This window comes from Urtica dioica, chromosome 1 (genome assembly GCF_054948205.1).
Source record: "Urtica dioica subsp. dioica isolate 48M chromosome 1, U.dioica_male_clone48M_v1_H2, whole genome shotgun sequence".
In the NCBI taxonomy this organism is placed as follows: domain Eukaryota; kingdom Viridiplantae; phylum Streptophyta; class Magnoliopsida; order Rosales; family Urticaceae; genus Urtica; species Urtica dioica.
The window spans coordinates 11,080,579-11,096,210 of NC_142756.1; the positions used below are offsets into that span (position 1 = coordinate 11,080,579).

Here is a 15,632-nt window from a genome sequence, read left to right on the forward strand (position 1 = left end):
AACAATGTTGACATGTATGCCAACAATGTTAACATGTATGTCAACAATGTTGACATCCGAGTATCAACAATGTATGTCAACAATGTTGACATAGATGTCAACAATGTTGACATCCGAGTATGTAAAAAGTATGGTACTTTAATGATTATGGTATGTAAAACCTTAACATAATCTCAGTTTCATTATATATGTACTTTATTATGATATTGTGTACATAGATATGTCAACAATGTTTGATACTCAGATGTCAACAATGTTGACATGTATGTCAACAATGTTAACATGTATGTCAACAATGTTGACATGCATGTCAACATTGTTGACATACATGTCAACATTGTTGACATCCGAGTATCAACAATGTATGTCAACAATGTTGACATAGATGTCAACAATGTTGACATCCGAGTATCAATAATGTTGACATCCGAGTATCAACATTGTTGACATCCGAGTATCAACATTGTTGACCTACATAAAAACATTGTTGTCATGTATGTCAACATTGTTGACATCTGAAATCACAAAACCAAACAAGTATGAACTCACAATAATATCTGATATTACAAACAAAGTACACGATAATATAATATCTGAAATCACAAACAAAGTAGACAATTATTTGAAATCAACAAAAAAAGGTTGACAAAGGAGGTTAGGTCAATGGTGTTGCACTATTACAAGTTTGACGATTGTGACCAATTTCCCCGCAACGCGCACACTTGCGCCTAATAACATCCTCTCCTTGAGAGGGTATTCTTCGCTTTTTTGGCCTACCGGCGGCACGTGCCTGGTGCTGAGGCGCAATAACGCGGATATTCTCCACCTCAGGGGGAATATCCCAACTCGAAATGTTGCCATGAGGATGATGTACAGCAAATACTCTGTCGTATATACCTTCGAAATAAAGCTCTCAACTGGACGGTTGCGAACTCGGCAAGCCGCGATTGCGTGTGGACAAATAAAATCATGCGCCTGCCATCGATGACAGGAACATGTTCTATCATCTAAATTAACGGCAAATACGATCCCATCTCTGTCTACTACCTCAAACTCGTTGACTGAAGATGGTCTGACCTATTATACAAAAAAGGCTGATTAGATATAGTTATGAACAATGAAGTCAACAACGTATATATGTCAACAATGTAGACATCTTATGTCAACAATGTTGACATCAGAAGTCTACATGCTTCAACAACGTAATGATAATGTAGAAGCATGTAGACATCTGATAATGTAGAAGCTGATGTCTACATTGTTGACATAAGATGTCTACATTGTTGACTTCTGATGTCAACATTGTTGACATAAGATGTCAACATTGTAGACATAGATGTCTACAATGTAGACATAGATGTCTACAATGTTGACATCAGATAAAACATACCAACGATTATTAAACACTTACAGTCATTCGAACAGCGTATCCAATGTACTTGTCCGCTCTGGCGTGGTATTCTTTTGTCAGAATCGTTTGTGTTTTTGCCGCAGCTTCTCGACGTTCATAAAACCATTTCATACTCCTCTCTCTTAGCCAATCCATCAACTTTGCAACTGGAAACTGTCTCACTTTTACGTTTAATGCATTCAATGCTTCCGCGTTGTTGTTCGTCATGATACCGTACCTTTTCTCCATGAACATACACCGTGCCCACCTATGGTTCCCGACATCATTTGTCAAGTATCGACGTATTTCCGGATTTTCAGCGTCCAACATGACCATGTAACTTTCCCATTCACTCATCGTGTATGCCTTTGCGGCACCGTAAAATTTCCACTTCACATCCTTCGTAATCCCCTTAAAAGCAGTCTTCAAATTACCGTATAGATGGAACATGCAAAAACCATGATAACAATTCGGAAATACCGTCTTCACGCCATTGATTATGCCAGCGTGTCTGTCAGATACAAATACTTGATTCTCCCGTTCCCCATATGCGTCCTTCAATTTGGCGAAGAAGTAACTCCACGCCTCGTTAGATTCTGAAGGACCAACACAATAGGCTAACGGAAATATTTGCTTGTTTCCATCCATCCCATACGCTGTGTACAACGTTCCTTTATAATAGTTCTTCAAATGGGTACCATCAACGATAATCACAGGTCTAAGGTACTCCCAACCACTTCTCCAAGGGCCGAGTGCCATGAAAAAACTGACAAATACGCCGCCCGCACCAGTGACTAGGTAAAAAAAAGAACCGGGATTCTTAGTCTCGATCATGTACCTTAACTTAGGTAAGAACGCGTACGAATCTTCTGAACTACCGTAGAGGGACTTTAGTGCCTTCTCTCTGGACAGCCAAGCTTTTTTGTAAGTCATGGAAACACCGTAATCCATTTGCATATAACTCATTATCTCTTTCGGTCTGCACATACCCGTTGTTGGATCAATACACTTGTGCTTTACAACCTCTCCAATTAGCTCACTCGTTGCTTGCGGGTGACGTCCTTGCCTTACGTGTAAGGCACAGCTGTGGTCTTTGTCAAACCTGAAACATGAAACTTCCATGAGTTTCACCGGGGAACAAGTTCATGCTTATAACACAGACGTCAACATTGTTGACATCATATGTCTACAATGTGTTGACATATGACGTCAACAGTGTTGACGTCTCATGTCAACAATGTTGACATATGATGTCAACAATGTTGACGTCTGTTGTCAACATTGTTGACGTCTGCAACAATCTGCTTTTTGTTTGTTGACATCTACGTCAACAGTAGAAATCAACTAGAAATAAGAAGAGAAGTCAACAGACAGAGAACGTATGGAACATAAAGACAATTTACCTTCTAATTTGAAATATGGGCGTGTTTTCCTTTCTCACAGCTCGAACAGACCAATTACAGCCCTCTCCCGGACAAACAATGTGCAGAGATTTTTTGTCTGAGTTCTTTGTCTTATATGTGAAGTTGTTGACTACAGCGAACAACATCAAGTGTTTTTGTAAAGCCTTTTTATTAGCATACAGTGCGTGAAGCTCAATATATACAGGGGAATGGACATCCAAAACAATAGTATCATCGTCTGCACCGCTCCTAGTAGATGAATTTGGGACGCTATGTGAATTCAGCGGCGAATACAGTGGAGGATTGGAGTTGCGTGGTGGTGGAGGAGATCGTGGTGGCGGCGGATGAGGGTTTTGTGGTGGAGGCGAGTTTCGCAGTGGAGACGAGTTTTGTGGTGGAGGCGAGTTTGGAAGTGGAGACGAGTTTGGTGGTGGAGACGAGTTTTGTGGTGGAGGCGAGTTTGGTGCTGGAGGCGAGTTTCGTGGTGGAGACGAGTTTTGTGGTGCAGGCGAGTTTCCTGGTGGTGGAGGCGAGTTTCGTGGTGGAGACGAGTTTTGTGGTGCAGGCGATTTTCCTGGTGGTGGAGGCGAGTTTCGTGGTGGAGACGAGTTTTGTGGTGCAGGCGATTTTCCTGGTGGTGGAGGCGAGTTTTATGGTGGAGGACAGTTTTCTGGTGGTGGAGAGCCTCGTCGTTGTGTCGCATCGTCAAATAACATAAACTCATCTAATCCCATATTTTGATTAGGAGTTGGGACCGAACCACACCCCTCCTCGGCTATAGATGGCATGTCGGAAACTCTTATAGGTAGATTTCCAACACAACCACTACCACGGCTGTTGGGAGTGGATCCAATCCCTGCTGAATCGGGACCCGATTGTTTTTCGTTTACTTCCAATATCAATTGAAAATTCTCCATGTCATCTTCTCGTCTTCTCCGCAAATATAAGAAACCTTTGAGCGTGTCATCGTTGGTTATCTCAACAGGCTGCACTGCACCAGCCATCGAGTATGCAACACCAACAGTATGAGTGGATGGTGATATACGCAAGTTCGTGTAAATGATTTGCATCAAACTAGCGAAGTTGACGTTGTACGGCACCACGATTCCGAAAGATCCTTTCTCGTGATACCGACCAGGTTCAACCCAAGTACCACTGTGCTTGAATAATAAATAAATATCCCCCATCACTGCGTACAAAAAAGTAAACAGAGTTATTATTTGTTGACTTTATCTGTCAACAATGTTGACTTTAGATGTCAACAATGTTGACATCTTATGTCAACATTGTTGACATAGATGTCAACATTGTTGACATAGATGTCAACATCATCTTCAAAAATCACATATCATACCCATAACAAACTCATGCTTTTAAACAACAAAAAATTCATTATTTCAAGATGAAAAGCTTTTTTATACCCGGAAAATGAAAAAAAAAAACGAACCTAGGGTTTTATTTCGTGGATTGCAACTTCTCTTTTTTTGGGCTGACATTCGGAATGCTCCTCCGACAATAACTGAGCTCCTCCGATGACTTTTTTGAGCTGTGTTCACGAGTTTTCTCAGCTTGGACGAAATGGGAGAGAGTGTGGTAGAGAGAGAGAGAAGATCTGGACGAGAGAGCTTGGACGAGATGAGAATGAGGAGAGAAGAGATGGTCGAATGAGGAGAGAGAGAGAGAGACAGAAGAGATGGTCGAATGAGGAGAGAGAGAGAGAGAGAGAGAGACTGAGACCTAGATGTACTGGATGAGAAACATAGAAGAAATGGACGAATGAGGAGAGAGAGAGAGAGACTGAGACCTACATGTACTGGACGAGAAAAGAGAAAATGGCTGAGAAAATGGCTGATGCCAATTTGTAAAGAAAATAGATAGTGAAGGGCAAACTTGACTTTTTACTCTTGTCATGGTGGCATTTTGGGACAAATTAAGGTTTTAGTGGAATGTGGGAAAAAGTTATCAAAAGAGTGGCAAATAGAGCAATTTCTCTTAAACTTGTAGGGATTTGACTTCCCAAATTTCACCAACGAGTGCTAAAATTTGCACAATTCGCAAACAACACACACACACACAAGAACATAGCAATTTGTTGATGAGGTTTAGCTCGAAAGCCTAGTTCCAGTGAACTCGTCAATGAAGATAGTTTCGAGTGTATAATCAAGATTAATGTTGCTTATCTTCTACCTTCTCTGCCGTCTTTACAAAGTACTTTAGACCGGTGAGAATCAACACTATAACAAATCACTCCTATTCCCTTAGTAAATTTCCCTTCATCACAAATGACTCTCGCGCTAAGTGTTTCCCTAATTCTCACTTTCTCTCTATGAATAGAACTGTATTGAAAAGATTTGCTAACCGCTTATGACTAACTCTGACTTAAAACATGGAAAAACGACTGAATAAAACTAGGAAAATAAACGACATAAAAAACCACTTGAAGCTGATTACTCTCACAAAACTAATAAATTTAATTTAAACCAAAAAACTTATAAATTTAAGTGCGGGAGTGTGTTAATTGTAGTAGTACCAAGCTGGTGATATGCCTAATAAAACCTTTCCAATGAACTTAACTCATGTTAGGCTTCTTTAGTTGTTTCATCATTTTATCTCTCGGACTTCCATGCCCGAAAAGCCAAACATTTTTGCTGGTTTATTTGGAAGGGATAACAAAACTATGCTTTTTTCACTTCGTCTTAAACACCAAAACAAAGCATACCAATACCACAATGGTCGTAATGCCCGTTAAAAGCAATGCACAATTTTTTTTAATAACATCATGTGCATATTTATCGGGAAGTACAACTACAATAATAAAATAGTGAAGAAAATGCATTGGGAGTGATGCTTATCTTAAGGAGGATAATGGAATGTAAGTTTCATGGGTTTTGGTTGCGTTAGCGTAGAACTCTACCTCTTTCCATGGCTTGTCTCTTCTTTCTTGCGTGGGTCCGAAGTTTGATAGCTTCATTTATTTCTACTCTTTCTTTCTCTCTCTCTTTAACTTCTTCTCCTACTCCATTTAATTTCTCTTATTATAATAATCAGCCGCCGTGGACTTGGTTCTAGATTCTTCCTTCTAAACCTTCCCAATATTTCTCAATTTTCCAGGTAGTTCCTGAACCTTCATTGTTTTTATTTTGTTTTTTTTTTATTTTGTTGTTTTAAAGATTCTATCTTTTTTTTTTTTGGCTGTTAGGGATCATGAGTGAATTCATGTGAAATTTTTTTCTTTCGGCAACGTTGAGTTGACATATTCGTGTGATTTTGGGCAATAATTACGAATACGGATTTACTATTTTCTTTCTTGAACGAAATTAGGTGCTGAGCAAAGGAACCTAGCAGAGAATAGAAATATATAGTCGTATGAAAAAAGGCACAGCTTAAGTCAAGAGAGAGAGAGAGAGAGAGCAATATTAATGGCGGTTTCGGAGCGAGCGACAATGGTGATCCAATCGTATCAAGACCGGGCTGAACAGCTGGGTAATCAATACGCACTATCGGACTCGGCGATGCCCTATGTTTCCATAATCGGAGGCATATTTGCGTGCAAACTGGTTTGTCTTTATATCTTTTGGACTCTGTAATTTTCCCTTGTGTTGTATTTGGATTTTGTGAGTGATTTCTTTCCCTTTTTTTTCCCCCTTCAGGTCTATGATCTTGCGCACTTGATTAGTTCAGTGCAATTCAAGAGCTATTCGAGCCTCTCGAAGAGCCAGCGTGTTGAGTGGAGGAACAGGTGATCTCAAGATGTTGCAGGGTTTATGATTCTTTCTTGTCTTTTCTCTTTTCCTTTCCGTTTTCTTATAATTTTATTTAATTTATTTTAACAGGGCAGTGTCCACTGTTCACGCGGTGGTTATCACAGTTTTGGCTCTGTATTTCGTGTTTTGGTCGGACCTCTTTCGCGATGAACTACACGATGGCAATGTTATGTTGCAACGATCTCCTTTCTCGACTTTTGTTTTGGGGGTGAGTTCGATTAATGCAAAAATAACATAGGCATTTGAATTCTCAAAGTGTATTTTCCTTGTTGCCGATATGTTTAGAATCTACTAAGCGTTCTGTTCGAATTCGACATCAGATACGTTTTCTTGGGATGTAAGGTTCAGCTGAGGGTTATACAGAGATATTCTAGTTTAAAAGTTTGAATCTTCTGTTTTAGTCATTTTGTTTTTGTATAATAATCAAGAAAGAGAGTACTAACAAGGATCTTCCATTTCATCGACATCTTCATTCATGCTCAAGATTTCCATGTTTTATTTTTAAGCTAAAAAACGTTTCGTTCGAAGTAAATCACCTCGAATATGTTTGGCTACCCGTTCTAACAAGTGGAAATTGAATATTTCGATTCAGTCTCTTTTTTTTTGGGTAGTATATATCGTATTCGTTTCACTTTCATTTCATCGAAATCTTCTTTTTATACATATATAAATTTTTATTGTCTTCTTCCGTGCTCGAGATTTCCCTTCTATTATTTTCATCATGATTATATTATCCACTGCAATGTATTGATCTTTGTACCCGAATTCTCATATTTCAACCTTGCCACTTAATCTGATAGGTCTCACTCGGTTACTTCATCACCGATCTTGGGATGATCATTTGGTTCTACCCTGATCTTGGTGGATTAGAGTATGTAAGTCCGCAACTCGTTTAGGTCGTTCACTTCACATTGTGTTTACAATTCGTGTGTTCGATATCGGAATCACCGTGTCATTAAAATATATTTCAGGTGGTTCATCATTTATTTTCTCTTGTATCGTTATCTTACACGATGTTGTCCGGGGAGGTTCAAGTGTATAGTTACATGGTCCTAATCTCTGAGATAACCACTCCAGGAATTAATTTGAGATGGTACTATTTAATATCCTCGAAGTCGAAAAAGTCAAATTTTTTTTATTTGCTTATTTATTTTATTTTATTTTTTACTATGAAGGTACCTTGACACAGCTGGTTTGAAACGGTCAAGAGCGTACATTATAAATGGAGTTGTGATATTTCTTACTTGGCTGGTAAGTCAATATATTTAGAGCCTTTACACAAATTGAAAGCAACTTTTTTGTGGGAGGAAATCTATTTTCTTGGGTCTCTTTGACTTTTCCACTGTTTTCATTTCTGGTCCAAGTTGGAATCAATATCCCTCTATTCCTTCGCAGGTTGCCAGACTAATCTTGTTCTTATACATATACGTCCATGTCTACGTGCACTACCATCAGGTAATTATTCATTCCAAAATAACTCATTTTTTTTCAAAAGATAATGATAAAGAGGATTCTTTTGAGACGGTATTGCTTGGACGGTTTATGGGATATCCGAAAAAAAAAAAGCAAGAAAATAAAAATAAGGAAAGAAAGAAAAAGTGAAATACTAAAAGATAAAGACATTTCAGGGAAACATAAATTAAAATAGCAGCACAAGATTTTGTCAGCGTGGATACTCGTATAATCCTATGACTCAGATGATCTAAAAATTCTCTCGATTTGAACTATTTTTTTTTTCTCGATTATTATTACTTTATGAACTTGTTTAAGTGGCATAATATATACATGTTTTTCTTTTCTTTTCTTTGGTTACGCAACAGGTGATAGAGTTACACACTTTTGGAATGATTTTGGTTCTGGTGGTCCCAGTGATGTTGGGTGTAATGAATGTGATGTGGTTTGCAAAGATTTTCAAAGGACTTAAAAAGACACTGGCAAAGAGGCAGTGAAAAACAGTGCCTCTCAAGGGCAAAAACAAGGTGTCACAACACAAGAAGAAGTGAATATACTGTCGGATTGTTATATATACGCTGTCAAAAATAGATATGTGTAAATCATCCGTGTCGCGTAGTTTTGCTTCCATTTTTGTGTGTGTGTGGGAGTTTTATTTGTACATAAAAAGGCATACAACACTGTTCAGTATAAGAACTCTCTGAAAAAGTGAAGCAAATCAAGTTGGTAAATCTTCGTTATGAAAATATTTCACAATTGATTAAAATACTTGTATGCTCAAGTTTTCATAATTTTCAACATGACGAACTACCATAATGCGGCAAAGTTCATGGAGATTTTTTTTTTGTCCAATTTTTCGTTTGGGGTGATGTCTCAGTAAACTAAATGTTCAGTGGCATCAGAAACAACTTATGAATTTTGAGAAATCTAACACGTGCTTTACAAAAAGAGTTAAAGCAGAACTCGTAGCTTGGTCGTTTTTATAACTCTTAGCGTCCGGGTTTAGAAGTGCCACCAACGGTAACTTGGGCTGTAGGATTTCTTGGAGAAGGAAAAAGGAACTCGATTATGTTCGAAAATAATATGGAGCCATGTGAGGGGATGAAAAGGCTCTCTCTTCTCGCACGCAATTTGTTTGATTGCAATTTGTTGAAAATTTGATTAATTAGTTAATTAGTATCATATTTAATTAGATTAATTAGTAATATATATGAATATATTTTAAAATGAATTAATAACATGTTAAATCTAATGTAAATATATTGAAAATTTATTGCGACCGAGTCACGGAGGCTCGATTTAGTATTTAGTATGTTAATAGGATAGTCCCGGTTGGTTATATATGTGTTTTTTTTTAATTGCGGATTTTGGTTAATCAATATTTTAGGGGAAACACTGCCGAATTTTCGGTAGAATAATACGTATTTGTCAAAAAATTAACTCTTTCAATAATATAACGAATTCTAACCATTTTTCAAAATTGATACATGTCTTTCACAATTTCTCTTTCACTCGTACAAATTCGCTCTCGAATCTTTCAAATATTAACGATTCACTATCAATTTCATAACAATTCACTCTAAATTTCAAATATTAACGATTCACTCTCAATTTCCTAATCATTCATTTTTACCTCTCAATTTCCTAACAATTCACTCTTACAAAATGAATTCTAACGATTCATTTTTATCTCTCAATTTCTCATCTCATTCAGCGAAATGTCATATCCAAGTAGAGATTGGATTACCGAGAACAATCGGTTGAGTTTGCAATATAAAACAGGGGTTAACGAGTTTATCTGCCTTGCAAGCAGACCCCCGAACGAAAATGGTCAATATTGTTGTCCATGTAAGTCTTGCAATAACGTGAGATGGCAGGACATCGGGGTCGTAAAGAATCACCTTTTGAACAAGGGGTTTACCCCGAGATACACCGAATGGTATCATCACGGCGAACGTCATGTGCTTACCCAAGTAAAAGATGCCAACGAGACTGACCAGAGAGGAGTCGGTGGATTGCACGATGATCTCCATGATATAATGGATCACGAGGACTTCGACGATTTTACGGATCCGACTCCGAGTGAAATGCGTGCAGAGGAGCAAGTGGAAGACTTATTCGTCGAGTTGGAAGCATAATTGTACCCTGGATGCAAAGAGTTTTCGTCTTTGTCGTTTCTGGTTTCGTTGATGCACATCAAAGTCACGAACCATTGGACGAACAAGTCGTTTACAGAATTGTTGCAGCTCTTAAGGAGGTCTCATCCAATTGATAACCGAATTCTGAAAAAAAACACTACGAGGCCAAGGCGAAGCTGTGCATCAACGAATGTGTGTTATTTCAAAAAGATCTCGAGAAAGATGAAGTGTGCCCAATTTGCAATGAGAGCAGATGGAAGCCAACCGGGAAGAATGTATCACAAAAGATATTACGATACTTTCTCTTGAAAGATCGATTGAAGCGATTGTACGCTTCTCGACACACGTCGCTTGAGATGTAGTGGCACGAACGTCAAAGAAGAAGTCATTTTGCGACATCCTGCGGATGGTTCGATGTTGAAGAATCTAGACGAGAGATACCCAGATTTTGCTGCAAAGCCTCGTAACGAACGTCTGGGACTAGCTTCTGATGGGTTCAACCCGTTTGGGGAAATGAGTCTAGCGTACAGTATGTGGCCTATGGTACTAACTGCGTACAACTTGCCACCTTGGTTGTGCATGAAAAAAGAGTACTTGATCCTGACGCTTCTGATACCTGGCCCGTGGTACTAACTGCGTACAATTCACCCTTTTGTGCCAAAACCGATACAGGAGACGATCTCCGAGCTCTGCAACTTTTTCAAGTTGATCAGTTCTAGAACCCTGAGAGTGGAAGATCTCGAAAAAGTGCAAGATTCAATCATTGAGATATTGTGTAAGCTTGAGATGATATTTCCGCCAGCTTTTTTCACGATCATGGTTCTCGTGGCAATTCATCTACCAGATGAAGCGTTGTGTGGCGGTCCGGTGCATATGCGATGGATGTACCCAGTTGAGAGATACCTTGGAACATTAAAACAATTTGTCAGAAATAGAGCTAGGCCCGAAGGCTCCATTACGGAAGCGTATATTGTAGAAGAGGCATTGACATTTGTTGCAAGGTATCTCGAAGATAAGAAAACTGTCGATGAAGTTCAAGTGCGGGAACTTTATGTTTTCCGGTCTGAAAACTGTTGTCCTTACGGGATGATGAAGTCGATAGTTTTAGACGACGACCAGAAAGAGAAGGCGGAGTGGTACATTTATACCAATTGTCCAGAAATCGATCCGTATTTGATGTAAGTGAATCGTTCATTTAAATATGTACATTACCTAGCTCATTGATTTACGTTTAATTACGTAACGTTAACAGTGAGCATTTGGAACTTACTCAAAATAACTCTGAAGCGGGAACTGAAGATTCTGATATCGAAGCAATGCATAGAAAAGAATTCAAAATTTGGTTTGCGAAAAACGTAAAATGAAAGGATTCATTTGTTGAAAGCATACTAAAAATGCTAATGACGTCATCTTCATATGCATATTCCAAATTCATGACATGAAAGTTAGTGGTTCCAACGTGTCCGAAGAGCTTTACGCATTGTCTGCGTGATCTATGCAAATTGCTCATCAGTATCCGAGCTGCTTTGTGAATGGCGTGAAGTTCATTACTCGTCGTCATGATAACCAATGAATCACCCAGAACAGTGGTGTTTGTGTGCCAGTGAACGAGTACAACTTTTACGGTCGAATGGAAGACGTTATCGTGCTGAACTATAGACATAATTGTCGTGTCGTACTGTTCAAATGCATATGGTATGGTGACAAATACAATGCAGGACGTATAGTGCACATTGATAAGACCACCGGAGCAACGAGTTCGTATACCGTCAAAGAGTGTTTACAGAAGAGTCGTATATACTCGCAACTCAAGCGAAGCAAGTGTTTTACATCCAAGGTCTCATTAAGGGTCGCGTAAGGGAAATCGTTCAGGAATGCAATCATCGAGGGATATGGGACATTCCTGAAGTTGATCCGACCACTTCAGCATCGATTCCGTTGACAATAGAATTGTCAAATATCGACCGTCTTAATCATCGACACGAAACCGCTACGGCCGAGCTTGTTACTGTTGTTGAAGATGATGAAGAAGTGGACGAAGAAGATGAGACATGCACCGTTTTTTAGGAGACGATGTTGATGTCGATACTAACATTACATCGAGTGACGAAAATGAATGACTAATTAAATAACCACAATCGTCGAATACTAATTAAATAGTAAATACTAACTACAATTTATTTTGCATGATGTCGACTTCAGGTCAGAACCCATCAGGAGGAGATCATGATCCCCCGCAGATGTCGAGGAAAAAGCGGGGACCAATGACTGGCCTCGTTTCCGTGAGAGCTGGTGTTAGGACTACTGGAGCGAACATAGTTCGTTACGATCAGACACAGCAGGCGTTCTATCAAGACGTCAGGGAGCAAAATCCATTGATCGGGACGTTCCAAAACCGAATAGGAAACCTGATCTAGAGTACCATTCCAGTCGACCTCCCAGACTGGAATCACGTGCCTGCTAAAAGTGTGGCGGCTCTTATGAGCTCAATTCATAACGAGTACCGCTTTGTCACTAGCGAGCTTGTGTCAGCAGATCCTATTCGCAACGAGATTGATATGGCTATCATTCGCGATACGAAGAGGATGCGTCGTGGCCAGAAGTTGAGATTGTCCCAGCTCTTCTTCAAGACATTTTGCGGGAGTAAGGATCTCGCTAAAAACGAAACTCCCGAATGATATAACCAGGAAGCCTGGATGAAGGCAATAGAGACGTTCGACTCGCCGAAGCATAAGGTATGAGTTGAACTTCCGAGGGTTAGTTGAATTTCTTAATATTGAACTTAACGAATTTATGTCTCGCATGCGAAGTCTGTTCGCAATCGGGAAAATTCGAAGAAAAAGAAGACGAAGGCGAGACAAGGGTCGCTTAGTTTTTTTGGTCATCGCTCGAGGAACGTAAGTCGCTTAGTATTAAGATGCAATATATATATGATCCATATTTTAACGTTGAAAAATTACAGCGAAAGGAAGATGGGAGTATGGGCTCGGCTTTAGCGATATGGCCAGAAAAACACCATGACACTAAGGAATCGTGGACGACGGACTTCATGAAGTCGTAATTTGTAAGTTATTTGTTTTATTTACTATATTTAATTACTTAAATTATTCTTATCTGATAAGTTTTTGTGGTTTTTTTTTGTGAAGGATCAAATCACCGCCCAGACGATAGATATTTTGCGATAAGCAGAGGAGCAAAACACCGTGATCTCCCAAGAAGATGTAGAGATGTACGCGATGCGCAACGTTTTGGGAGTACGCAAAGACTGGGAAGTCGGGATAGAGCCTTCGATCCCAAGGTCATCGTTGGGTGTTGCCTAAGCGCTAGATAGAGGCTCGTCAAGTTCGTCATCTCAGACCGATCTATTGGTTGCCGAGATGCGAGCTCAGATGGATGCCCAACAAGCCGAGCTGCAAGAGATGCGGCAACAGATCGCCTTCTTCACCCTGATGCACAACCAGCCTCCCACGACTCCCCAACCTCCGCATGCACCGTAACCAGGTGGCACCGATCAGCAGACGTCAGGTTCCACGCCGGATTCTACGCCTGGTTCTATGGATTTCTTGCGAGACCGTCCTTACGGAAGCGGCGGAACGAGCGGCAGCGCGTCAGGCAGCGGTGTACGAGGACGAGGAAGCGGTTCCCGAAGTTCTGGTAACTTATTCGGTAGAGGAAATTCTATTATTGATAAGTTGTATAGGAAAAAAAAAATTAGGAATTAACTTTTTCCTTTTTGTTAGACTATATTTGTATTTTTAATTAAGAATTCTATTTTCATAATATTATTTCTAATTTAGAATTTTGTTAATTAATTTTTATTTAATTATAGATGAATTTTGATTTAATTTTCTAATTTCTAATTTTGTAAATTTTTTTTAATTAAAATAACCTATTCGGTGCGACATGTCGCACTGAATATAATGGCGGGAAGATTATTAGGTGTGACTAAGTCGCACCTGATATGAAATCACCTGTCAATTTCAAGATTTTTGGCAGCAAAACAGCTTGGGCATTAGGTGCGACATGTCGCACCTGAAAGTGTCGCACCTAATATGGATACCTTTAGGTGCGACATGTCGCACCTAATACCTTTAGCGACCGACTTTTAGGTGCGACTTTGTCGTAACTAAAGTCGCACCTAATAAACTATTAGGTGCGACTTTTGAGGCATTTGGTGCGACAATCGTCGCACCGGATGCCTATATTTGTTCTAGTGATAAGCTTTCCAGGCACATATCAGTCATCGACCAAGTTTTAGTTCACCACCCGATCTCGGATGCCCAACATGCGATTCAGTTTGATATGGAGACTATGGATGATAGTTGTTATTGATTCTTAATGTGATCAGGCCTCAACCCACTAATCATATGATGTTAATAAAGTAATTTCTTATCTTATTTAGTAATCATCATCTTCTAGTGGACAATATTCTTAACACTTCCGCCCCAAACACATGCCCGACGGTTCAATTGATCGCTACAAGGTGCGGCTTGTCGCCAAGGGGTTTCATCAACGCCCGGGTTAGGATTACACTGAGACGTTTAGCCCGGTCGTCAAGCCCGTGACAGTCCGTGTTGTACTCACTCTCGCAGTCTACCATGGCTGGCCGTTAAGGTAACTTGACATCAACAATGCATTCCTACAAGGACCTCTCGAAGAAGAAGTATACATGGCGCAGCCTCACGGCTTCGTCAACAACGATCATCCTCATCACGTCTGCAAACTCAACAAAGCCATCTACGGCCTGAAACAAGCACCGAGGCATGGTACAATGAGCTTCGTAGCTATCTTCTCTCTTTGGGTTTCACAAATTCTGTTGCCGATGCCTCGCTATTTATTTATCATCATGGACTAACAACTCTATTTTTGTTAGTTTACGTCGATGATATTATAGTGACAGGTACCACATCCTCTGCTATTGACGGTCTCATTCGCAATCTTGCCCAACGATTCTCACTGAAAGGCGATCTAAGCTCATTTCTTGGTGTTGAGGTTCTGTCCACCGACGATGGTATCTTTCTGAGCCAACACAAGTGTGTCTTGGATCTGCTTTTCAAATCCGGTTTTGATGATACCAAGGCAGTCTCAACCCCAATGTCCGCTTCGGCTTCGTTGATGCGTGATGGTGGTACTCTGTTGCCGTCACCAACTGACTACCGCACATTAGTAGGCAGGCCTCTAATACCTCTGCTTGACACGTCTCGATATCGCTTTTAGTGTCAACAAGTTGTCACAATTCATGCAAACATCGACAAGCGACCATTGGCAGGCCCTGAAACGTGTCCTTCGCTATCTTGCCGGCACACTTGACCATGGAGTTCACATTTCAAAATCTGCCCCTCTTGCATTCTCGGATGCCGATTGGGCTGGTGACAAGAATGATTTCATATCAACCACAGGGTACCTTATCTAACTAGGCAAAACAACAATTTCATGGAGTTCTAGAAAGTAGAAATCGGTTGCTGGGTCCTATATGGAAACTGAA

The 15,632-nt window shown here is 39.9% G+C and overlaps 2 protein-coding genes across 5 annotated transcripts; one reads left to right on the plus strand and one right to left on the minus strand.

Moving 5' to 3' along the window:
- Positions 1 to 660: 660 nt before the first annotated feature.
- On the minus strand, positions 661 to 2,512 carry LOC149407187 (uncharacterized). Its single transcript, XM_089619128.1, has 2 exons — positions 1,412 to 2,512; positions 661 to 1,077 (listed from the first exon to the last, which is right to left on the minus strand). Exons 1-2 carry the CDS (start codon positions 2,510 to 2,512, stop codon positions 661 to 663), a joined length of 1,518 nt encoding a protein of 505 aa, XP_089475254.1.
- Positions 2,513 to 5,408: 2,896 nt separating this feature from the next.
- On the plus strand, positions 5,409 to 8,740 carry LOC149407188 (uncharacterized). 4 transcript variants are annotated; one of them, XM_089611904.1, is made up of 10 exons: positions 5,409 to 5,665; positions 5,842 to 5,904; positions 6,115 to 6,350; positions 6,444 to 6,532; positions 6,627 to 6,765; positions 7,358 to 7,432; positions 7,529 to 7,650; positions 7,733 to 7,808; positions 7,953 to 8,012; positions 8,378 to 8,740. In XM_089611904.1, the coding sequence occupies exons 3-10, from the start codon at positions 6,213 to 6,215 to the stop codon at positions 8,504 to 8,506; spliced, it is 828 nt and encodes a 275-aa protein (XP_089468030.1). In that variant the 5' UTR covers positions 5,409 to 5,665; positions 5,842 to 5,904; positions 6,115 to 6,212; the 3' UTR covers positions 8,507 to 8,740. The 4 variants fall into 4 exon arrangements, with proteins under 4 accessions (XP_089468030.1, XP_089468037.1, XP_089468021.1 ...); XM_089611911.1 differs by lacking the exon at positions 5,842 to 5,904; XM_089611895.1 differs by lacking the exon at positions 5,409 to 5,665 and having other exon boundaries at positions 5,696 to 5,904.
- Positions 8,741 to 15,632: the final 6,892 nt, after the last annotated feature.